The 25237-nt window shown below is 32.0% G+C and overlaps 1 protein-coding gene across 1 annotated transcript; it reads right to left on the reverse strand.

The window, feature by feature from the left end:
- Positions 1–4579: 4579 nt before the first annotated feature.
- On the reverse strand, positions 4580–23618 carry LOC143075099 (sphingomyelin phosphodiesterase-like). The gene is made up of 13 exons (XM_076250398.1): positions 23201–23618; positions 22094–22258; positions 19881–20001; positions 19230–19336; positions 18744–18913; positions 18227–18337; positions 16919–16999; positions 15604–15691; positions 13588–13670; positions 12598–12790; positions 8502–8591; positions 6776–6870; positions 4580–5121 (listed from the first exon to the last, which is right to left on the reverse strand). The coding sequence occupies exons 1-13, from the start codon at positions 23540–23542 to the stop codon at positions 4995–4997; spliced, it is 1773 nt and encodes a 590-aa protein (XP_076106513.1). The 5' UTR covers positions 23543–23618; the 3' UTR covers positions 4580–4994.
- Between the last annotated feature and the right edge of the window lie 1619 nt (positions 23619–25237).

The following is a 25237-nucleotide window of genomic DNA, read 5'->3' on the forward strand; positions in this document are numbered from 1 at the left end:
TGAGAGTTTCGTGAAAGAGAATTTTAACAATAGTATCATCCATCCAGGAAAGAAAGATCATCACAAAGATCAGGAGATTCGAGAAGTAAAACAAAGATAGTTCTAACATATTACATTCATAGTCTTCATAAAAAGCTTATGCTGGAAAACCCAGATGTCAAAGTTTACAGGTCTGCATTCTATACGATGTAACCATCAAATATTGTGCATGTAATATTTTTTTGGCAGACAAAGCATCAACATTGGCCTAAAATTGAAAGGTCTTCGACATACCGGTAATGTCATACTGGATTAAAAATATCCTGACGTCTTGGTTAAGGAGTGCAATAGAAACGAAAAGATTCTAGGAAATATAAATGAAAATGCATGGAAGAATTTCAAATATTTCAATTGAAAAAGGGTTCAAAACGGTATAAAACTCAGATGGTAAGAAGTTGAGGAGAAAAGTAGAAAAACCTGCATGCAATGACCTCTTTAACAAGGAACTGGTAGTGTTCAGGGGTTATGTACAGAGAGTACAAAACACAATGCAACAACAGTATTTACAATTCTTAAAAAGGCCATCCTATCGTGAAGGAAGAGTATCTGGAATTGACTACTGTGCATTATCTACCGACTCTCCGACAGGCCAATATGGGAATAAATATTTAATTCAGATTATTGCCAATCACGAGGTCGATTTTGGTATTCAAATAGATGGAACTATCTTGAAGCGGTTTATTGAAAGGGCTTTTGTGATGGCCTCGGAGCCAGCGTGAAACGAACTGCAGATCAAGCAGCCAAACAAGGGTAGTGTTGTATCTAGGAAGCGTCTGATTTCTTTGCATTAGGTATACATTTTCAAACTAGAGGCTCTAAAGAGCCTGTGTCGCTCACCTTGGTCTATGTGAATATTAAAGGAAGCAGATGGATTCATGACAAAATTGTGTTTTGGTGATGGTGATGTGTTTGTACATCTTACTTTACTGAACATTTTTGCTGCTTAAAATTATCTCTATCTATAATGAACTTGGCCCATTAGTTTCAGTGGAAAATTTAGTCAAAATATATACAAATTTTATGAAAATTGTTAAAAATTGACTATAAAGAACATATCTCCTAAGGGGGTCAATTGACCATTTCGGTCATGTTGACTTATTTGTAAATCTTACTTTGCTGAACATTATTGTTGTTTACAGTTTATCTCTATCAATAATAATATTCAAGATAATGACCAAAAACAGCAAAATTTCCTTAAAACTAACAATTCAGGGTCAGCAACCTAACAACCAATTATCCGATACATCTGAAAATTCCAGGGCAGATAGATCGTGACCTGATCAACCATTTTACTTCCTGTCAGATATGCTCTTAATGCTTTGGTTTTTGAGTTATAAGCCAAAAACTGCATTTTACCCCTATGTTCAATTTTTAGCCATGGCAGCCATCTTGGTTTGTTGGCCGAGTTACCGGACACATTTTTTTAACTAGATACCCCAATTATGGCTAAGTTTGGTTAAATTTGGCCCAGTAGATTCAGAGGAGAAGATTTTTCTAAAAGATTACTAATATTTACGAAAAATGGTTAAAAATTGACTATAAAGGGCAATAACTCCTAAAGTGGTCAACTGACCATTTTGGTCATATTGACTTATTTGTAGATCTTACTTTGCTGAACATTATTGCTGTTTACAGTTTATCTCTATCTATAATAATATTCAAGATAATAACCAAAAACAGCAAAATTTCCTTAAAATTACCATATCAGGGGCAGTAACCCAACAACGGAATGTCCGATTCATCTCAAAATTTCAGTGCAGATAGATCTTCACCTGATTAACAATTTTACCCCTGTCAGATTTGCTTTAAATGCTTAGGTTTTTGAGTTATAACCCAAAAACTGCATTTTACCCCTATGTTCTATTTTTAGCCATGGCAGCCATCTTGGTTGGTTGGCCGGGTCACTGGACACATTTTTTTAACTAGACATCCTAATGATGATTATGGCCAAGTTTGGTTAAATTTGGCCCAGTAGTTTCAGAGAAAAAGATTTTTCTAAAAGATTACTAAGATTTACAAAAAATGGTTAAAAATTGACTATAAAGGGCAATAACTCCTAAAGTGGTCAACTGACCATTTTGGTCATGTTAACTTATTTGTAGATCTTACTTTGCTGAACATTATTGCTGTTTACAGTTTATCTCTATCTATAATAGTATTCAAGATAATAACCAAAAACAGCAAAATTTTCTTAAAATTATCAATTCAGGGACAGCAACCCAACAACGGGTTGTTCGATTCATCTGAAAATTTCAGGGCAGATAGATCTTGACCTGATTAATAATTTTATCCCATGTCAGATTTGCTCTAAATGCTTTGGTTTTTGAGTTATAAGCCAAAAACTGCATTTTACCCCTATGTTCTATTTTTAGCCATGGCGGCCATCTTGGTTGGTTGGCTGGGTCACGCCACACATTTTTCAAACTAGATACCCCAATGATGATTGTGGCCAAGTTTGGATTAATTTGTCCCAGTAGTTTCAGAGGAGAAGATTTTTGTAAAAGATTACTAAGATTTACGAAAAATGGTTAAAAATGGACTAAAAAGGGCAATAACTCCTAAAGGGGTCATCTGACCATTTCGGTCACGTTGACTTATTTGTAAATCTTACTTTGCTGAACATTAATGCTGTTAACAGTTTATCTCTATCTATAATAATATTCAAGATAATATCCAAAAACAGCAAATTTCCTTAAAATTATCAATTCAGGGGCAGCAACCCAACAACGGGTTGTCCGATTCATCTGAAAATTTCAGGGCAGATAGATCTTGACCTGATAAACAATTTTACCCCTGTCAGATTTGCTCTAAATGCTTTGGTTTTTGAGTTATAACCCAAAAACTGCATTTTACCCCTGTTCTATTTTTAGCCATGGCGGCCATCTTGGTTGGTTGGCCGAGTCACGCCACACATTTTTTAAACTAGATACCCCAATGATGATTGTGGCCAAGTTTGGTTTAATTTGGCCCAGTAGTTTCAGAGGAGAAGATTTTTGTAAAAGTTAACGACGACGGACGACGACGACGGACGACGGACGACGGACGACGGACGCAAAGTGATGGGAAAAGCTCACTTGGCCGTTCGGGCCAGGTGAGCTAAAAAAAGGAATCAAAATTAAATACATTTTCTATAACCAGATTGACTATGACAGTGCAACTACTAAACTTCCTAGAAGACCTCAATAAAATAGTATTCCAGAAACAACAAAACTGCATGCAGTTGTGAGATCATGACTGGAAACAACATCGACGTCTTGTGGCAGTTAATCAAAACAAAATGGCAATACACATCTCAATGGACACGTGTCCTGTATCACGAACTAAGCTCTAAAATTGTGAATCCATTAAGTATGTGCTATCAAAGACCAGACTTGGACTACAATATTAGAAATGAAAACTATTTTTTTTTAACATTATGATAACTTCATGTGAAAAATTGGCTCATTTTAAGTGTGCAGCAAAACTTGTTTTCAGGTTAAGTAAGCAAATATCTGTGGAGGGAACAAAATGAATATTAAATTATTTTATGATATATAATAATAGTTTTGTACAATCTTGTATTATTGAAAAATAAAGCCCTAGACTTTTGGAAATGGCTTGTACTGCATATTGTCCTATATTTATAATTGTATTATCATCAATGGGTAAATAACTAAATATAGTATTATAGTAGAACCTACAATGAAGACAGCAAATAAATGCTGTTGTTCTATTATATGCATTTTAGTAGGATTAAATCCATAGATGTCTGTACAAATAATTGTTCCCTGTGACATATTTGTTAGTTGATAAAAGAGTTTATTTAAGTTGCCATTCTTACCAGATAGAGCTTGTTGAAAACAATAAAATAGTTTATTACATGTTAACATCATGTGTGGAAACTGCCTCTTGTAACAAATGGTTGGGATAGGAACTCTCTTTGATAATGATTTTTGCATACCATAAGGCACACGAACCTTGCATTCAATATAATAGAAATAAGATGTGGTATGATTTTCAATAAAGACAACTCTCTATCAGAGATGGAATTACTTTTTTGGATTTGGGAAACATAAAACTTTTAAGTTGCAGATTATGTCTCAAACGAAAATGCACCTTCCAAACCACATAGCAAATCTATGATATATACCTAATGAACATCAATTAGAACCTTGCATTTTTCATATTGTTGAATAAACATTGTTTGTGAAAACTGTCTAATATATAAGTTGTCCTTTAAATTGATTAAGAAGCATCAATCTACTACTGTTCGTGACAAGTTCAATCATTTGTTATGCATGATTACCTTACCTGTATTTGGCAACACTTTTAGTAATTTTGGATCTCAATGCTCTTCAACTTTGTACTTTATTTGGCCTTTTTTTAAAAACTTTTTTTGGATTCGAGCGTCACTGATGAGTCTTTTGTAGACGAAACGCGCGTCTGGCGTATATATAAAATTTGGTCCTGGTATCTATGATGAGTTTATCTGCATAGCATTATGGGTTTAAGGGTAATGATAGGTCTTGTAACAATTTATTTAATAGAAAATATTCATTAAAAAAAAAAGAATTTATTACACATAATATATGTAAGAAACATCAGTTCACATTAATCAGAGTTGACTGTATAGAAGAATAGTTTCCACATGTTATAACAAATGTACTGTTCTAGGCTCAGAGTTGGTTTTTTTTAAAGTTAACAAACACAGTATTTAATAGTTAAGTCTAGCATGACAACTTCTCACAAGATTGTAAACGCAAGACTGAAGCATATCTAATCTGGTTAAACTAAAATGATTGCCAAATTGAAATGTTGCAAAATCACAAAATTTCATAAATAATCTCAGATTTTAAAGTTTTATTGTATACTGTCACAAATAGGTAACTTGAATTTTACATAGAAAAATGTATATTGCACAACTATCTTTACAATCTCATGACTTTAGAGTCAATTAACTGTCACAGGTTTTATCACTAATAACCTGTGATATCTTTGCAAAAAGTGGCATTGTCGTGTGATCGTCCTGACTTAAGTTCACATAAAAGCCTACTTTTACACCCTGTATCACATATTTTTGCGGTTGCTAACTTTTGAGTGTACCTGAAATAGCAAGAATATATTGAGCCTATATTAAAGGTAGATAGTTTAGACTGAACATTGTTTTGTTAAGTATGGATTGTTCTTTAAATGAATAACATACGTGTTGTTCTTGCATGATTTACATCACAAATGTTTATGAGGAGCAATATCTGCCTATCTTTCTGGAGAACCATAGTTCGCCCTAGGATTTTGTTGGTTAGTTATTTGGTTGATTGTTTTCTGTGTTGTATTTGTTGTTGGTAATTTTTCGTTTTATGACATGTAATTGTCAATTTGAATGTCCCTTTGGTATCTTTTGCCTCACTTTTGAGATGAATTGGCAGTTGCAGTAAACACTGTGACACCTTATGACATATAAGGTTATACTGCTGTGGATTGCAAATGTTTTGTTATGAATTTTAACAAGTTTTTAAAAAAGATACGTATTATATTATATTAGCAGGAATTTGTTTTTAAATGAAGACATTTTTACTATTTTATCTTAAGAGAAATAACTTGTTTTCGAACACAGAAAAGGTTTTGATCCATAAAAAATGAAGACGTTTTGTGTAAAAGAAAGACATAAGATACCAAAGTGACAATGTCATTGTAAACATAAGAAAAAGGCCAAAAGACACACAACAGTATACAAAACACAACAATGTAAACAAAAGACTGAGCAATGGAAACCCCACCAAAACCGGGGTTGATCTTAGTTCCTCCGGAAGTGTAGGCAGATCCTGCTCCACATATGGCAAAATAGTGTTTGTTTTCTTTTTTATGCGTTTATACCATTTTGATCGTAGAACTGAGTTGAACCAAACAAAGTGTACAAAGAAATACATACCATACTTATTTTGCTAATATGCTTTGTTTATATGCCTTTTTGTGTTTCCTTGTTACATATGACGTGTCGTTGTACTTATACTTGCCGTCGTTGTGTTATTGTGCAATGGTAAAGTATGATTATATATTTGTTTGTTTTATAGTGATTAAGATACTAACACAATGTTGACTGCTGCATCCCGATTTTTGATATTTTTACCTGTTATGTCTGTTTGTTTTGTTCACACATCTTTGTCAGTATAACGAACTTTTATGTTACTGTTAAGCTAGCTATCAAAGCAGGTTTAATACACCATTTTCTATATATAAGAAAATACCTGTACCAAGTCAGGAATATGAAAAATTCGTTTCATGTTTTAGCTTTTGATTTTGCCATTTTATGGGACTTTCCGATTTGAATTTTATTCTGAGTTCAGTATGTTTTGTGATTTTACTTTTTACATCAGATAAGAAATATTATTTTCACTTACTTGGATTTTAATGATGACACAAACTAAGGTAAAACATTGCAATTTGGAAAAAAAACACTAACGATATATTTGCTTCATAAATATTCTGTTATTTATCTATGACTAACGCAAAAAAAAATGTTCGGTTTGCTGTCTACATACTTACCTTAAATGTTATGGTCATTTTCGTTGAGCAACGTCATAGAATAGAGTTTTTGGTTTAGGGCCATTAAAGTGCCGAACATTTCATATATAATATTTTGTCAAATATAGAAAAGCACAATAGTTTACCTACCTACACCACACTCTAACTTTTTTCTGCATTGAGGCAGGAAACGAGGAAACGAATATATATATAATATTTTTTTTGATCACCTTACCTATAATATCGCTGAAACAGTGTGTCATTAGTTTTGAACCTATTAATTAGATCATCCCAGTCTTCTGGATATAGACTTTTAAGTCCAAGATCAGCCTGAAATAAAAGAATATAATATTCAAAAAATTAACTTCAGACCAATTACCTAGTTTTGCAAAAGTAGTGTTTATCCAATATGCAAATAAGACTGACCTTTGTATCTACTTTTCCTTAAAAAAACGTACCTCAACACTAGATAATACATGCATTTAGTATTTAAATGTTTCTAGATATTTCACATTGTCATTGAAAAATGTGCTTAAAAAATCTGCACTTTTCCTGCATAATTTAGACAAAAAGAATAATCTGTTACATGTTTATCAAGTAGAATTAGCACACAATATATTCCGAGTGTTTAACATTGATTACACATGGTTCAGAATAAAATGATCAAACTGCTTTATTTTTATCAACTTAGGAAAACAACAAATATTTGCAGTGTTTAATCTTGTATTCATAAACACATTTCGAGTTAAAATCTACGATGCTCAATGAGCTCACGTGTTAAACTCTTATGTGTGTTTGAATAGCTCACCTAATTTGCTCAATTCAACAGATGTATAACAAATATTATACAAGTGGTGGTTATGCTACGTATAAAACGTGGCTTTACTCATGATTTTCCTAGAAAAAAATATTCTGTAACATGTCACAAATATGACAGTTGTTTAACTCTCTCCGTTTATTGATAACGTCTAACGGTTGATTTTGTCCTTGCAACTCAGTATTATTGTTAATACTTTTTTTCTGTTCTTTCAAGACTCCCATTGCTCTGTATGCTTTATTCTCTCTCCGAGGACAAACATGTTGTTGTTTTAGATGACTGAGCCTCAAAAATGTAAACAGCTTCATTTGGAATGTCTCGTTAAATAACTTGGAATTCAAAGCAAAACTGTGAAAACCACATGTACTTCTACATCATTCACAAAAGAGGTTTGAAAAAAAATCATAAATCCGTTCTTCCCTAGGTATTTACATAAACATACGATGAAATTCTCCCATCTTTATACTGGATGTCCAAACTTTACGAACACAACTTGTAGGGAACGGTTATAAACGATATATACTCGGATTAAAATTTTCAACTTAAGATGTTTACGAAACCTGTTTTTACCCTTATTTTTTCAATAGATATAAATTGATTTTCGAAATAATATTATGCGGTATATTCAACTAGCGGTGTCAATCAGACGTGGATTCTTACAAAATCACAATCGCAATCTTTACAATTTTACAGTAACCTTTTTTACACTGTACACTAATATTTCCGAAGCTCAATTGAAAGATCGACTTCATGATCTGACTAACCAGAGCTTTTCTTCAAAATGTGAAACGTTGATATACATTCCTTGTTATAATTCATGCAAACTCTTATTTTGTGAACATTTTTATCGAGTATTAAAACAAGCATGGCATTGATTTCTACATAGCAGTTGACGCACCCAGCTTCGCTCCATTTTGGGTTATTGCGATTCCATCGGTTTTTTTGTCTGTTTGTAATCGGATTTACAAGATTTGAACATCGGTAAACTGCTGCGTTTAAAGTGGAACTTTCAAACGATGATATCAACAAAGATTTGGACAAAGTGGTAAATATTTTAAAGGCAGTTATCAACAGTATCCTGAGATACTATGATTTGCTGTATGCAATTTAAAAATTGTTAAGCTATATAATAATTAATTCTTACCTTTGCATTGTATTCAGGTTCCCACAAGGGCTTATTGTCTTTATTTACTTTTGTCAAATTCAAATAATAATTCTGGTAATTTAGAGGATACTGAAAAGAACAAATTTCGTTTGAAACACAGTTAATAAAACCTATATCACTACTAGCATTTGTATTAAATATCGTAGTTCAATAACAATGATAGATTTCATAAATTTACTTAATTTTTAATCAATGCTCTGCAACATCTCTTTCCAAATTAATACTATCTATTCCATAGGTAATCTGATATAGGCTTCAGAAATATTGCGAGACATGACACTTATTTTGTGATCCAAGAATATGTTGAACCACGTTCAATCTAATTAGCTATATAGGTTTGCCTTTGTAAAATTATATTATTAACACTTTGCACTTTACCAGCCTTAACCCAATATACTCTTTTCTAACTTTTAAAAGACAGATTGAAAAATTTAGTCAACTTTTTTTTCAGGAACCCCCCTCCCCCAAAAAAACCTACAACCTAGTTACAAAAATCCTGTATAAATAAGGGACAAATCAGAATAACAAAAGGTGTTTTTCTTCATCAGGATACATGCTTGTGTTTGATTAACGATAAATAAACTCATTATAGATACCAGGATTGAAATTGTGCATTTGCGTCAGACGCGCGTTTCGTCTCAAAATACTCATCAGTAATGCTCGAATTAAAAAAAATTAAATGGACAAATAAAGTTTGAAGTTGAAGAGCATTTGGCACCAAAAATTCCTAAAAGTATTGTCAAATACGGCTAAGGTAATCAATTCCCGAGGTAAGAACGCCTTACCATTTCAAAAATTCGAAGGTTTTGTAAACAGTTATAATGTAATTGTTGCAATGATAACGATAGTTGACTGGTGATTCCATCGGGGAATAAAAACTCCACCAGCTGTGGCATCGACCTAGTGATTTTAGATAAACTCATAGATATCAGGATTAGAAATTTGTATTTGCGCCAGACGCACGTTTCGTCTACAAAAGACTCATCAGTGACGCTCGAATCCAAATAGTTAAAAAACGGCAAATAAAGTACGAAATTTTAAGAGCACTGATGACCGATAATTCCCAACAACACACTTGTAGCAACAGTAGTATTCCGCTTTTCAAAGCTTTAATCAAGTTTTCTGTCAAGATTTCTTTGATCCAAAAAGCTATTGAAAAAAGAAGACGCTTCACAATAACGATATCTTTAAAAAATCGACCTACACCATCACGGAAAATCATGATTTGGTTGACTATAGCTACTAGGGAATCTGTACGAGTAGCAAACTTGTCGATCCTATATTTGTGTCGCATATGACCAGATATATGTTTTTTTAGTCGTAGCCACTATCATATACTCATCATATCATGCCCTTTTATCACCTAGTTCATTCATATATGATTTCCAGTTTAAAGCATCTATTTTGCACATGATTTCTCTTTCTTTTACACTGTTTGATTCGGTAGGATAACTCAATTTTGTATTAATATTTGTGTAATCGTTCGAAAATACATCAAATAACACCTAAACAAACTGAATCCCGTTTATATATATATATATATTTAAACAAAACGCATTTGACTAACAGGTTGAACAACTGATGTTCTTTAACCCTGCTGACTGCCATAGGCGATTGCCAAATATAATTGATCACGAGATGTAACAAAATGGATCTTAATATAAATTTAGACTTGTTCATGTATATATATATATATATATATATATATATATATATATATATATATATGTATATATATATATATATATATATATATATATATATATATATATATATAATGAACAAGTCTAAATTGAAAACTACGTTCAAACCTATGATTGCGTTCGATAAAAAAACGCAATTTTTATACGTGTGCATGTAAAACATGCACACGTATAAAAATTGTAAATTTCGTTGTAGAAGGGTCTAAATACAGCACAAACAACATTTTCCAAAAGACCAAAAAGTGAAAAAGTATATTTAAACAAAACGCATTTGACTAACAGGTTGAACAACCGATGTTCTTTAACCCTGCTGACTGCCATTGGCGATTGCCAAATAAAATTGATCACGAGATGTAACAAAATGGATCTTAATATAAATTTAATACATTAAAACAATAAACTTGTGGCCATATACTATTAGTTACATATTGTGCTAGTGACCTAATACGGTATATATGGGGTCAGTAAATTCCATATGGGGTGAGAGCGAAGCTCACTAGCACACTATGTAACGAATTTATCTTACCGACTATCTTAACGTGTAAAATTAAGACTAGCAAGTCTTCAATACAGTTAGCATTAACATGATGCCAACAATGACAACTTGTTAGAATTAAATGTGTTTTCTGAATTTATTTCACTTTATCATCACTTTCTTCGTCTGTTGAAACCATACTAACCGTGTATGAAATAAGCCCCGCCTCCTTATTACCTTATATGGAATATAAAGGGACGTAACTCCACTACTAACCGTGTATGGAATAAGCCCCGCCTCCCAACTAACCTAATATTGAATATACACGGTTTCCACGAGGACGCTTTTAACCAATCATATTCCTAGAAATGTATAGGAGGTAAGATAAATGTATATATTCAATTTTGGAAATTTATCTGTGACTTATTTTTTGTGTAGTTGAAAAGTTCGTGTGACGCACAGTTCGTAATTCTATAATGCTGTATTTGTGTTCGTCGTTAATTCATATAAGCTAGGTGTTTGTTATTATTCTGTGATTAACATGTACATCATATTATTTATTTATGCATTTCTCTGTCGTAAATGTTCTTGTATGTATTTGTCTTTTACACGTAATATTGTCATTTTAGCTGTAATCCTAACATTGCCAAAAAAGGCTGAGATGTTTTACTCATAATTTTGTTCTTAAAATGTCCTATACCAAGTCAGGAATGTGGCAGTTGTTATCTAATAATTCGTTATTATGTATGTTGCATTGACGTTTGTTTTAGTTGCACTTCAGTGTTCCTGTTGTTCCGTTGTTTTCCTCTTATAGTTGATGCGTTTTGTCGGGTTTACTTTGTATTATGGATTTGTATTTTTTCAATCTATTCATGACTTTTGGACAGAGGTTTACTACTGTTGCCTTTATTTATAACTTCACCAAATGCGATTGATCACCATGCTTTATTGTTTGTATATTTTCATTTTATCTTGTTAATCCTTAGTTATGCTTAGAGCCTGTCAATTTACCTATACCTATGGTATATGAATAATGAGGATATCTTTGGTATGATCAAGAATCATTTTCCAATCTTTTATTTAATGATTCCTCATTTTCTACTTTGACCCGTAAACGGATTTAACAGGAGTACAATGAGATATGGCTATTGGAACATGATAAGCTTATCTATTGCAGTACCACAGTTCATACCCGGGTTTTGCACGTGCGATTTATATTGACAAATCGATTCATATTGACAAATCTTATTGTGGTGTGGAATTTTTAACAGTCAGTCGTATTTTTTCTATAAACAATATCACTTATCGACTTGAATATAATATAGACTTTGTAATTAACACTGTAGATATGAATTTGTTTGAATATGTTCATAAAAGCATTCAGTTTCCACTGTAGCTGTAGTTGTTAATCTTGTATTCCGGGTATTTAAGCTTTTAGCAGCTACGTCTGTTGCTCAAACTTTTTCATATCTTAATGAATAAAATATGTTTACAGCAAAATGACTTGAGTGTGTAGATAAAGATAATATATTTTGCTAGCTTGCTTGCTAGCTGAACCGTGAAATCATTATTTGATTAGGGATAACTCTCCTTTAACAGTAGACTAGTCCGACAGATAACCAATCTATCTGTCTGTAGGATATAACTACTCCGAAAGGATGGTAGTATACCTAACCTGATAATGATACTTTACCTACACACGCAAGTCATTTTGCTGTAAAATTAAATCGACTTGTGATTTGTAATTACTCCTTTATATCTGCTTACTAAAAAGAAGTTAATTCGAAATTGTATAGCAGGTGTTTGATGAAAACCAAGTAAGACAGGAGTTGGATACCTTTAGATATTCATTATCAAGCATATAGGCCATTTATATGCACATTAAGTTAATCATTACCCATGAACTTCCATTGTAATTTCCATCAACTTCATATATACGGAATCCTGGGTTTAAGTTAGAAAACGTAGTGACACTTCCTGGGTTATAGAGGACACTAGTTGGTCTCTTAAACTGAACATCATCATAGAACATAGTGAACGTCTCATTATGGACATGTCCGAAAAATTGTGCGGTAACTGTACTCTCATATCTGGTCAAATAGAAACAGTTTTGTAAAGAAAAAAAATAAGAATAAGAATTATGAACTATCAATCTTTTAATATTTACTTGTTTTTGTTTAAACAAAAAAAACACAGCACCACAGTTATATTATAATATTCTACATCGTTAGGCTGATACCTAGTAAAACAAAATAAGAATGAACTATTAGTGACCTTCTGCTGTTGTCTGTTTATGGTCGGGTTGTTGTCTCTTTGACACGTTCCCCATTTCCATTCTCAATTCTATAAACTATTTTAAAGTCATATGAAACGTCAAATTAAAAAAAATGATGCATGTGTTTTTTTATAACCAAAAGTCTAGTATGTATCTATACATATACTTTTGTCTGGAGAACATTTTTTAATTTGTCAAAATTTCAAAGAAATTAACTTTTTTTTAATTGAAAAATGAAAATGATGATGATATCGATTCTCACAAAAAAGAAGTGATATGAACTAATAGCATAAGATGAAAATAGAAACATCCATGAATGTATGAGGTAAAAAACAAAACGTGACACGAAAATATCAAAACTGAGTTGCACGAATGCCGCGTACATCCAGGAGTATTATCAGGAACACGATAGTCATAGGTACTTAAATCTGTTGTCTGGTCAAAGCAGTTAGCTTCCAATTATATATACAGCTACTGACGTATAAGCCGACACTTTGAAATAAAATTTTAAATACTTCCTGTTCAGTTTTAAAAATAGAATAAAAAAGAATGTTTATAGTACACGGATGCCCCAATCGCACTATCTTTTGTAATGTTTACTTATAAAATTACCTGTTGATAACTTTATAGTAGTTCCAGCTCCAAGCTTTTAAGCAGCTGCCACATCCGGGGATAATATGGCCAATGATATGAACCTATAAAAGAGCCACGATAAAAAAAATAATAAAAGAAAGGAGACGGATACTAAAGAGACACTGTTTGAAATTGAGAAATACGATAAGTATATGGTTCATAAGTGTATCTCGTTTGTTATATAGATGAGACCGTTGGTTTTCTCGTTTGAATGGTTTAACACTAGTATTTTTGGGGTCCTTTATAGCTTGCTGTTTGGTGTGAGTAAAGTCTTCATGTTGAAAACCGTACGTTGAACTATAATGGTTTACTTTTACAAAGTGTGACTTGGATGGAGAGTTGTGTAATTGGCACTCATACCACATCTTCTTATATCCAACTAAGATTGTTATTGTCAATAACTTTATAGTTTTGGTATGAAATAATATTGGTATGTCAGTGTCATGTGGTCCATAAAGAACCCTTTATTCTACGTATTTCTTAATTATTTAGTCCGAGATAATAGAACTGAAATCTGTTGATGTGAAGGATGATGAGTCATAGTGTTTAATTTCTGTTTTTCCTTTTAAGTATACAGCAGACTTGCAAGTTCTCTTTCAGTAAAGTATACATGGCAAATTTACGTCAGTGTTTAAAGGTGTGTATAAATTTATCACTCTGCGGCGGTTTATAAAAGTTCACTAAGATTTAAGATTTTAAATGGAGCCCAATTAAAGAGTATAATATAATAAAATACATTGTAATTAGACAATAACAAACAACAATAGTCTAGTATGCATACAAAGAAAGAAAAAGAAGTTTGAAGATCAGGAACTACACATTCATAAATATATTTATAAATATTCGTTCAACCGAGTTTTCCTCCTTCTTAGATTCACCCCAACATACAACAGTTACTAAAATGAATTGGCATTGATTGAATATTTAACTTAACTGCAAAAGCTACTATGGGACGGTGCTGCATGGCAAGGTGTGAGAGGGACGATCATGGTATTCATGAATGTAAATAGATAATTTGGTTATGATATTATGGTAGCAGACCACCAATTTACTCCCTCCAATTTGGTAGGTATGTAAAAGTAGCCCTAAAGTGCTTGTATTGTCATATTTTACGTAACTAAATTATGATTTCTGTGTACTTAATTTTGCTTGTGTAAGAAGTTTCTTCAGATTTTGGTGCTTGTCGCCGGCTTCCAATAAGCTGTGATTCATCGACTAGATCTTTCATTTTCTTTGATTGATGCAAAATAGGGGGAAAAAGACTTAGCAGAATTAAGGAAGGATCTGTTGATTACGTGGATTATGAGTTATAACAAACGGAATTGATTGTTGCTTATCTTTTTTGTCATCCCTTGATCATACTGTTTTTCTTATTTCAGCGATTGGAATGCTCAATGCGTTTCTTATTCCATTGTCAATTAAACTGACTTGATAATTTTGTCTTCTTAGATAATTTTTCAATTCCTGTAGTCTCATATATCACGTAACTCAACATTTATTACTATTGTGCATATATATACAATGTATACATATACAAGTCTAAATTGAAAACAACGTTCAATCCTATGATTGCGTTGGATAAAAATCGCAAATTTTATACGTGTGCATACCACAATTATTTGTACACTTTAATTTAAACTGTAATTGTACTGCTCCTCGGTGCGTCTTGATTGACAAATAAAAATTGTTGTTGTTGTAAAACAAATTTCGTTGAAGAGGTGTATAAATAGTGCACAAACAACATCGTCCAAAAGACAAAAAAAAGTAAAAAAATATATTCTAAGTAAACGCATTTGACTAACATCTGATGTTCTTAAACCCTGCTGACTGCCATTGACGATTGATATATACCCAACGCAATCATATGTTTGAACGTTGTCTTCAATTTAGACTTGTTTATATAAATATACTATACTTTGTAGTGTACTACATATAATGCATGTTATACTTTGCATGTTACTGATACTTATAAGATGCATCACATATACGCTTTACCTTTTCTTTATTGTCCTCTGCTTTTTGTAGGACATTCATAAGCCAACTGAGTTGTCCCATGGGGTCAGTTGTATTAATCAATAACCACCTAGAAAAATAATGATCAATTAATGTTAATGTTGCTTTTCTATCAACTAAGTACATTTAAACGTATAGCTTACATGTATAGACGTGACTATGGATAAAAATGCAGAAAATACCCCCCAAAAAATGGCAACTGTTATAAACTTGAAATAAGTCAATTCAAAAATTATGCAAATTATCATTATTAGGAGTCACTCAAAGATGTGTGGTAAATGGTGACAACAGACGATACTGCTGTTCGAAAATCATAAATCGATTGAGAGAAAAATAATCCGGAGTATATACTTAAACCATGGGAAACACATCAACTATAAAACAATGAAACAATAGAAACCGCATTACAACAAAATTAAACGACAATGCAAGATATATAGAAACGAACTAGTAGATAACAACTGTCATATTCCTGACATAAAAAAATAAAAATGGGGGGTTGAAACTAGTTTTTTGGCTAACAAACCTCGTGCTTTATGGCAATATTAACTATACCGCTAAAATGACAACAGATATGACAGGAATACATTACAAATAAATGCACGATACTCAGGACAGAGACGTACATAAATAAATAATATGATAGTACCTTTCGACATGTTTACCACAGAATAATAACGAATACCTAAACTTAGTAGGACAATACACACAAAAACAAAGTAATAGAATATTACGAATTGTGTGGCACACGAATGTATCCATACCTCAAAAAGTGTAATCCATTTATTGGGTTTCACTCATAATTTGATTATTTGTTTTTTACAAAAGCAACGAAAACCACACACTCATAATATGACAAATATCCTATTGGTGGTTTGTTCGTTTCAGTGAAATAAGTAATAGTCGTCAAATTTTAAAAAAAAATAGAATAACGAAGACATTTTTCATATATACTTGTTAATTTCAGCGTCATTTGGTCTTTTGTGGCCAGTTGTCTCATTGGTAATCATACCACATCTTCTTATTTATATGTCTTTTGAAAGTTTTTAAGTAATACATAATCGCGATTCTAAAGTTCCTAAATTTGAAATGGATAAATAGTTATAAGCCGAGTACTCGCGAGTATCATGACCGAGTATCCGAGTATTAATTTCCAGATCTTGTGACATCCCTACTTAATACAAATCGAAATAGGCATTTACAACTCCTTTATTTCAATAAAAGACAATTATGAAATCCTCTTCATTGATTCTAATATAATTCTCAACCAAGTATTCAAACTCATGTTTTTACTTACCAATTCTGATTATTACAATAATTCATGTTTAGTGACACAAGTCTGAGCCCTTGTTGTATTATTGTTGTATAATATCCTGCTCTACAACGAAATAAGAATTCCATGACATTCTGGTGATCAAAATTATGTGAAGATGAAAAAAGTAATGTTGAATATACTGACACAACAAGGCTTTTTAAATAGACCTATATCATTGATAAATTCACATTGACTTGTACGTTTCCAAAAATACAGAAAAAGATTTTAAAGTAAGGACTATATTCAAAATTATTATAAAAAAACACCTTTACACTGAACCACACATCTAGGTATGTAAAGTTCGCATGTAGATTTAAACAAGAATGTGTCCATAGTACACGGATGCCCCACTCGTATTATCATGTTCTATGTTCAGTGGACCGTGAATAGGTGACAAAACTCTTATACGGCATTAATATGAATAGATCATACCACAGGAACATGTGTACTAAGTTCCGAGTTGATTAGACTTCAACTTCAACAAAAACTACGCTGACCAAAAACTTTAACATAAAACGGGACACACGGACAGACGAACGAACGGATCCACAGATCAGGAAACATAATACCCCTCTACTATCGTAGGTGGAGCATAAAAATGACAGCTTGTTTTCAAATGTATTCGTGTAATGTCTATTCAGGTTTTATGAAAATTTGGATTTTAAAGAAATATGGCATTTTCATTTGCCTATGTAGAATTATGAGCAGTTTAAAAGTCTACATCTTATTAAATTTGAATTATTGAGTGATATCCGTCTTTCTTTACTCCTAATGAGAAAAGCAAAGCCATCGATTGTATGTCCATGAAAATAAAATGCAACAAATATGAAATAATTCACTTCAAACTTTTTACTTCAATTATAAGATATTTAAGATAACTTTCCATAGAAGAGATATGAATTTGGTCTTTGATACAGGTTTTGCATAAACACATGTTCCAATCTATTAGCTTTATTTCAAGATAAACATGCATATTTCAAAGTGCCATGATGAAATATTAACAAAATAAATATGCTGAAAGCTTACAGCTAATTTCCTACTGCATGTAAAGAAACTTTGGTTAGCTTGCTTGCTTTGTTTGTATATTGTACAATTGTAATTGGGATAATGTTCAATCAAATTTGAATATAATATATACAGGTTATAATATGCCTATATATATATTGATTGAAGATGTCAATGTTAACTACAAAGCTTGAATTAACATTTATACAAACAGAGCAAGCAAACCTACCTAAGTTTTACTCTACAAGCATTAGGAAATCAGCTGTAATGCTAATGGTTTGTTACCTTTTTATATCGTTCATGGTATCATCAGGTAGCCAGTTTTTCCATAGTTTAGCTGTTTCATTATAGAGCCAAGTTTCGGCATCGTTTCCAGTTATATAGCTCGGTGGAAAACTGAAATAAGGAAAACAATCGTAGTTAGTACATGTTTTAGTTCATTCTACTGGAATATTGGTTCCCAGGAAAGTTAAAGATTCCGTGATTATCATTACAAGAAAGATTTCTTACGAAAAGAACAGAAAACTGGAAACTCATTTAGCTTAAAGATAAATTTTCAATGAACGTTGTCAGATTAATTTTATTATTATGTATATTAAAATAATTGTAAAGATAAAGAATGCAAAAAGCGACAAAAAACGTATCAGCACCGACAGTCATCTCAATTAGGATTGCAAACCAAAGAGGCAGAAATCGACATTCAAAGTACAACTTTATGTCTAGGTACAACCAAAAGCATTTAGGAAAAGATATTTGGAAAGTTAACGTTTTCACTAATAAATGTATCCCGTGTTTTTCGTACCTGTTGACAGGTGCACTTTCATGATTGCCAAGTGTGTTGTAAATCTTTTTACCCGGAAGATAAGTTAGGAACATTTTGGTAACAAGTTCCATAGCTCCCGTAATGTCTGATCTTGATTGGTTCCAAACATTGTGAGCAGGTAGGTCTCCAGTAAACATTACATAGTCAAACTAAGATAAAATGGTACAAAAATATGATAATTGAAATGTTTTAATAAACATAAAGGGTTTATGATCAATGAATCTAGCAATTTTTGTAGCAAAAAAAAAACTATCTTAAAAGAAGCTCAGCAATAAATTACTATATTATGATTGTCCACCCCCTTTGAAGATAAATGGTAGTTTCTTAAGACGTTTAATTATCAAAAGAAATTAAATGCAATACTTCTGTCAAATTGTATTTCCTTATTGTCAATGTCTGTCATAACAGCTGAATATAATCTACCTTACAAAACAAAAGATTTTTTTTAAAACGCTTTTGTATTACCTGATCTTTGATAGTCCTTAGATATTCGAATAAACTTTGTAATGTTACATATGGAAGGTCGCAGTTATTCAAGGTACCCCATTTACCGGCAGCATTTGCGCCAGCGGCTAAATAAAGAAATAAAATATGTGTAATAAACATTTGAATAGAGTCAAAATACAAGGAACGTGAAGAGTATATATATATATATATTGAGGGGTAAAGGCAATCCTACACGTGGAATCTATGGTGGTTAAATGTTGAAAATATACCTAGGGAACAAAATACATAAACAGAAGATATCAAGGTAACAATAATAACAAAAATGTTGAAGTAAGACAGACTTCTCCCTGACACGGATTTCCATACTGGTAAAATTTTATACTAGTATATCGTATCACCTGGAGAATTACATATGGTAGTGGGTATTGATTGCCACTACGTAGCAATGGAACATAGCCAATAGGAAAATTGAAGAAGAAAGAGCTAGAACTAATTACAGTTGTTTGTGCATGCTCAATATAATAAAATAGGTTATCGTTGTGTATATAGAAGAATCAAGAGACGTTTTATTTGTGATTAAAATTTATTTAATCATGTTTGTATGATTAATCAAATAAACAAAATAATTTATATGCATTTCATTTCTCCGCTTTCATTATATACACTTACTCATATTATCCCCTATTCTGCAGCACAGAGGTTCACCACAAACAGCATTAGCCCCTGCCAGATACTGGGGGTCGATATGGATATCTGTTAGGTGTAGTATCCGAAGTTTAGGGGATCCAGGCTAGTTTGTGAGTAAAAACATTATCATATAAATCAGTAGAAGGTTTGGCTACTGCAAAATCAACGAATATATATATAAAATTGACATCAACGTTCAAACCTGTGATTGCTTGGATGAAAACCGTAATTTTTATACGTGTGCATGTAAAAACAAATCTCTTGGTAGAGGGGTTTAAATAAAGCACAAACAACACTTTCCAAAAGACCAAAAACATATATTTAAAAAAAACTGCATTTGACAAAAAGGACAAACGACTGATGTACTTAAACCCTACTGACTGCCAAATAAATTGATCACAATATATAACAGGGATCTTAATTATTAATTTAATAGCAAATAGAAAACAATCAACTTGCGGAGAAGATGGTATACCACAAACACGAGGTGCAAAAATGTGTACACCATATCCGGATTTCGACAATTGATGTCTCTTCAGTGATGTTAGGGATCAAAACGGTATTTGGAATGCCGTATAATTTACCTCAAGTTAGGATAGACTCTTCAATTTTAAAAGGTCGAAATAGAATGAACGGATCATATAAAATATAATACAAGCACAAACGAAAAAAAATATATAAACACGTCTAAATTGAAAACAAAGTTCAAGCCTATGATTGCGTTGGCTAAAACCGCAATTGTTATACGTGTGCATGTAAAACAAATTTCTTAGCAGAGTGGTCTAAATACAGCACAAACAACATTTTCCAAAAGACCAAAAAAAGTGAAAAGTATATTAAACAAAACGCATTTGACTAACAACTGAAATAGACAAATAAACTCATCATAGATACCAGGACTAAATTTAATATATATGCCAGACGCACGTTTCGTCTACAAAAGACTCATCAGTGACGCTCGAATCCAAAAAAGTTAAAAGGCCAAATAAGTTACGAAGTTGAAGAGCATTGAGGACCAAAATTCCAAAGAGTCAAGTGTTCACATCATATGTCCACATTCTAAATCGACCTGAATAACAACTGACAAGGTGCGCCGAAGAGTATACTTGATACTTTCTTTACTTATGTTAATTACAAAACGTTGGTCTTGAATATTATGAAATATGCAGATATATTTTTCTATGCGTTCCTCATTGTTGATTGATCTTTCGTCATATTATCCCCAAAAGGTACACCTTAAAATACAACAAATTCGAAAAATTGACAAGCAAATAAAAAAATCAGCAGAAATGATTTTAATATGATTTGCTTTACATGAGCAAATGACAACAATTTATATTTGGGATTACACAAAGGAGAGTGGTGTTCCACATAACTTATTGGTCGTAAACAATATACCTTTGGGGTATGCATGGTTTCATTACATAACGTAAATGTCGATAACAATTTAACTTTGAGAGTACTCGTGGTTTCACTGGAGGTTTTGGAACATTTAGGAGAGTGAAATTCAACATAAGTTATTGGTCAAAACACTTAACATTTGGTGGTACGTGTGATTTAATTGAAGGTTTATGGACATTTGGGAGGTCTATATACTGTCTTGGTCGGAAACGGTTTCAGTGGAAGAGTCGGAACATTCTGGAGAGTGATGTTCTACATAACGCCTGCCTCAAAAACAATATTTACCTTTAGGAATACGTGTGGTTTAAATAAAAAAATGAAGATTTAGGAGGGTGATATTCATCATAACTTTTTGGTCTAAAACAATATACATTTAGAAGTACGTGTGATTTCATTGGAATACTTGATATTTGTTAGAGTGATATTCCACATAACGCCTGGGTCTTTAACAATTTACCTGTATAAGTACATGTGATTTTATATATTTGGGGAAATGATGTTCCAAATAACGTCTGGGTCTTAAAAAAATACTTTTGTAAGTATGTGCGGTTTCTCGGGAAATTTTGGAACATTTAAAAGAGTGATGTTTCACATAACGTTTGGGTCTAAAACAATTACCTGTGGGAGAACATATGGTTTCACTGGAGGTTTTGGAAAATGTGGGGAAATGATGTTCCAGATAACGTTTGGGTCTTAAAAAAATACTTTTGGAAGTATATGTGGTTCCTCGGGAGATTTTTGAACATTTGGTAAAGTGATGTTTCACATAACTTCTGAGTCCTAAAACAATTTACCTGTGGGAGTACATGTGGTTGCACTGGAGGTTTTGGAACATTTGGTAGAGTGATATTCCACATATCATATGGATTGTAGAATTTTCCACAAGTTTCTCCAACTACAAGACCGCATGCTTCTTCTGGAGACAAAGCCAATTTTTCTATAACCCCGATAAATTCATCCTGTAAAAGTAATGTTATTTTATAATTTAGGTTTTTCTCTTTATAAGTTATTTATTTGTTATAGAAGACTCGTTACTATTTGTTTTGTCGTACGTGACCTTCGGTGATTTTCCCCCATCCAAAGGTGGATTAGTAAAGATAACTTGTAAAACCTACACTAAATATTATATAATGATAAAATAATATTTGGCTTTTTCTGTATCTCCCTTACCTGTTATCATTATTCTTTTTATGATTTAGAGATATGACCACCTATAATTTAGAAAAGGCTCAGATGGAAAGCTGAATATGTTTTGAATCATTTATATATACCTGTGGTCATTGAGGGGATGCACAATGCTGTACCATTCGTTTATAGTGTAGTTTGTTGTAGTGCAATTACATGTACTGTATACATATATCTTTGTTTTTCAATTTGTTATTGGTTAAGAACTGGCATTGTCTACAGGACTTTTATATTGTACCAATTAGTGCTTTATTTCTAGAGATCTTCTTGTTTGTATTTAAGTTTCATTGGGTTTCTGTCTTATTGACGTATATCCCACATCTCTCTATATTCACACTTCAACATGAACCCCTTTCACTTTGTATCTGTATAATTACTTAAAATTTAGAATGGAAATGGGGAATATGTCAGCGACAACAACCCGACCAAAGAGCAGACAACAGCCAAAGGCCATCAATGAGTCTCTAACGTAGCGTGAAAATCCCGCTCCCGGAGGTGTTCCTCAGCTGGTCCGTAAATAAAATTGTGTACTATTTCAGTGAAAATGGACGTCACACTCAACTCCAAAACATATAAATGAACTCAAATTTAAAAAAAAATATACATGACTAACAAAGACCAGAGGCTCCAAACTTGGGACAGGCGGGAAAAAAAGCATTTTCAAATTATTTGTATTTACTAAATAACATTTAAAATTTCGACGTATACAGACTTACCTTAAACATTCGAACAATGCCCTGACAGACCCTTTCATCTTCGTTAACAAATATGTCACAAAATTCAATAGCAAATTTAACTATGTCAGCTTCTGGTGCTTTTCTTCCCACTAATTCTTGTAGTCTTTTCACCAAAATTTTACAGGCTTCACAATTTAAATTTTCTACATTGCCACAAACTATTTTTATCCTAGGCTTCAGTCGTATATTTCCAGCTATGATTGTGTTCGAGTCATGTGTCGAGTCGGTACCACCCAAATAGCGATTGTATAGTATTGGTCCAAGTGACAAGAAAAATGTAGAGGCTACTGCCGAAATAATAAAGAAGTATGTCTTGTCCATGTTTTATAAGTTATATAACTAAACGTCTAAATTCAAAAGTAAGTTGATAGTCCATGTGATAACAATTGATGTTATCACTGCAATTGTTATCACTAGCGTGTATATATAGACAATAGTATTGCATAGACTTGACATATCAACGATATAAGGATGAGGCTTAGAAACAGGGAAATGCGAGGCTCGGGTCGAAACTATTTAATGCGTTTCCCTCGGTTTTGGTTTGTGACCCGGATTTGTATTTTTCTATCGACTTTTGAGTTTTGAACATCGGTATACTACTGTTGCCTTTCTTTATTGTCTTTAAACTGCAATCTGAAAAAAATTTAATTCAATTGTTGTTTAATGTGTTAATGTTACTTATTTGATTTAAATATTGGGGAAAATCCCCCTTAAATTAGGCCTCAAATCATGCAGGCGGAGAAATATACAACACGATGAAGTGTACATTACCTGTTAAAACCCGAAATCGATGGTGAAGGAATTCGTTTGAATATGGACAAAAATATCAACAATAAACATTAAAGTATATGAGATATCTTATAAACAATTTTAATACAAGATATCTTATATAATTTATAAGATATCTTATATAGTTTATAAGATATCTCATATAGTTTATAAGATATATTATATAGTTTATGAGATATCTTATATAGTTTATGAGATATCTTAAAAAGACAATTATATAAGATATCTGATAAACTATATTAGATATCTGATAAACTATATAAGATATCTTATAAACTTCAGGAGATATCTTATAAACTTTCGGAGATATCTTATAAACTTTAGGAGATCTCTTATAAACTAAATAAGATATCGCCTATGATATATAAGATATCTCCTATAATATATAAGATATCTTATATAATTTCATTTTTATGAGATATCTTATATATTATATAAGATATCTTTAATGTTAAATAAGATATCTTCTAAAATTTATAAGATATCTTCTAAAATTTATAAGATATCTTATATACTTTATAAGATATCTTCTAAAGTTTATAAGATATCTTATAAAGTATATGAGATATCTTATAAACAATTTTTATATAAGATATCTTATATAGTTTTTAAGATATCCCGTGTAGTTTATAAGATATCTTATATAGTTTATGAGATATCTTATAAAGACAATTATATAAGTTTTCTGATAAATTATATGAGATATCTTATAAACTATATGAGATATCTTATAAACTATATAAGATATCTTATAAAGTTTATGAGATATCTTGAAGTAAGAATAAATAGCAAAACGGCTTGCCATAGTTTTGCCCCCCTCCAGATTAAACATTTTAAAAAGTGGCTGTACTAAGACTATTAATGTAATAGGCAATGGCTATTTTGTCGGCTCTGATTAAAATATCTTAGAAATGGCTATTTTAACGGCAACGGCAAAATAGTGAATTTGCGAAATAGCCACCTTCTTCTTTATTCTTTCCTCCACTATCTGGAGTACCACCTTTTGTTGTGTAGCACGGATAAGCAACTGATCGATGCTATATATAAGCAACTGTGTGCATGTGCAGGAATATGTTACAGTGAATATGATCGGTGCACAAACCAGTATTATTTCGCCTAAAATTAATTGTTCAAGATACTGGTGTAAAGGATATAAACACAGCCTGTCGTACCCACCACCAATTTACAACGCAACGGCAGTTGGTCTTATCCAAAATGAGCTAAGAC

Source organism: Mytilus galloprovincialis, chromosome 5 (assembly GCF_965363235.1).
Source record: "Mytilus galloprovincialis chromosome 5, xbMytGall1.hap1.1, whole genome shotgun sequence".
NCBI lineage: Eukaryota > Metazoa > Mollusca > Bivalvia > Mytilida > Mytilidae > Mytilus > Mytilus galloprovincialis.

Excerpts from the sequence above, each read along its gene's own strand:
- LOC143075099 (XM_076250398.1), bottom strand. The coding sequence starts at position 23,542 with ATGGACAAGACATACTTCTTTATTATTTCGGCAGTAGCCTCTACATTT. Across the intron at positions 22,259-23,200 it reads GCATTGTTCGAATGTTTAAG|GATGAATTTATCGGGGTTAT; the intron begins GTAAGTCTGTAT and ends TTACTTTTACAG. Across the intron at positions 19,337-19,880 it reads CAGAATAGGGGATAATATGA|CCGCTGGCGCAAATGCTGCC; the intron begins GTAAGTGTATAT and ends TTCTTTATTTAG.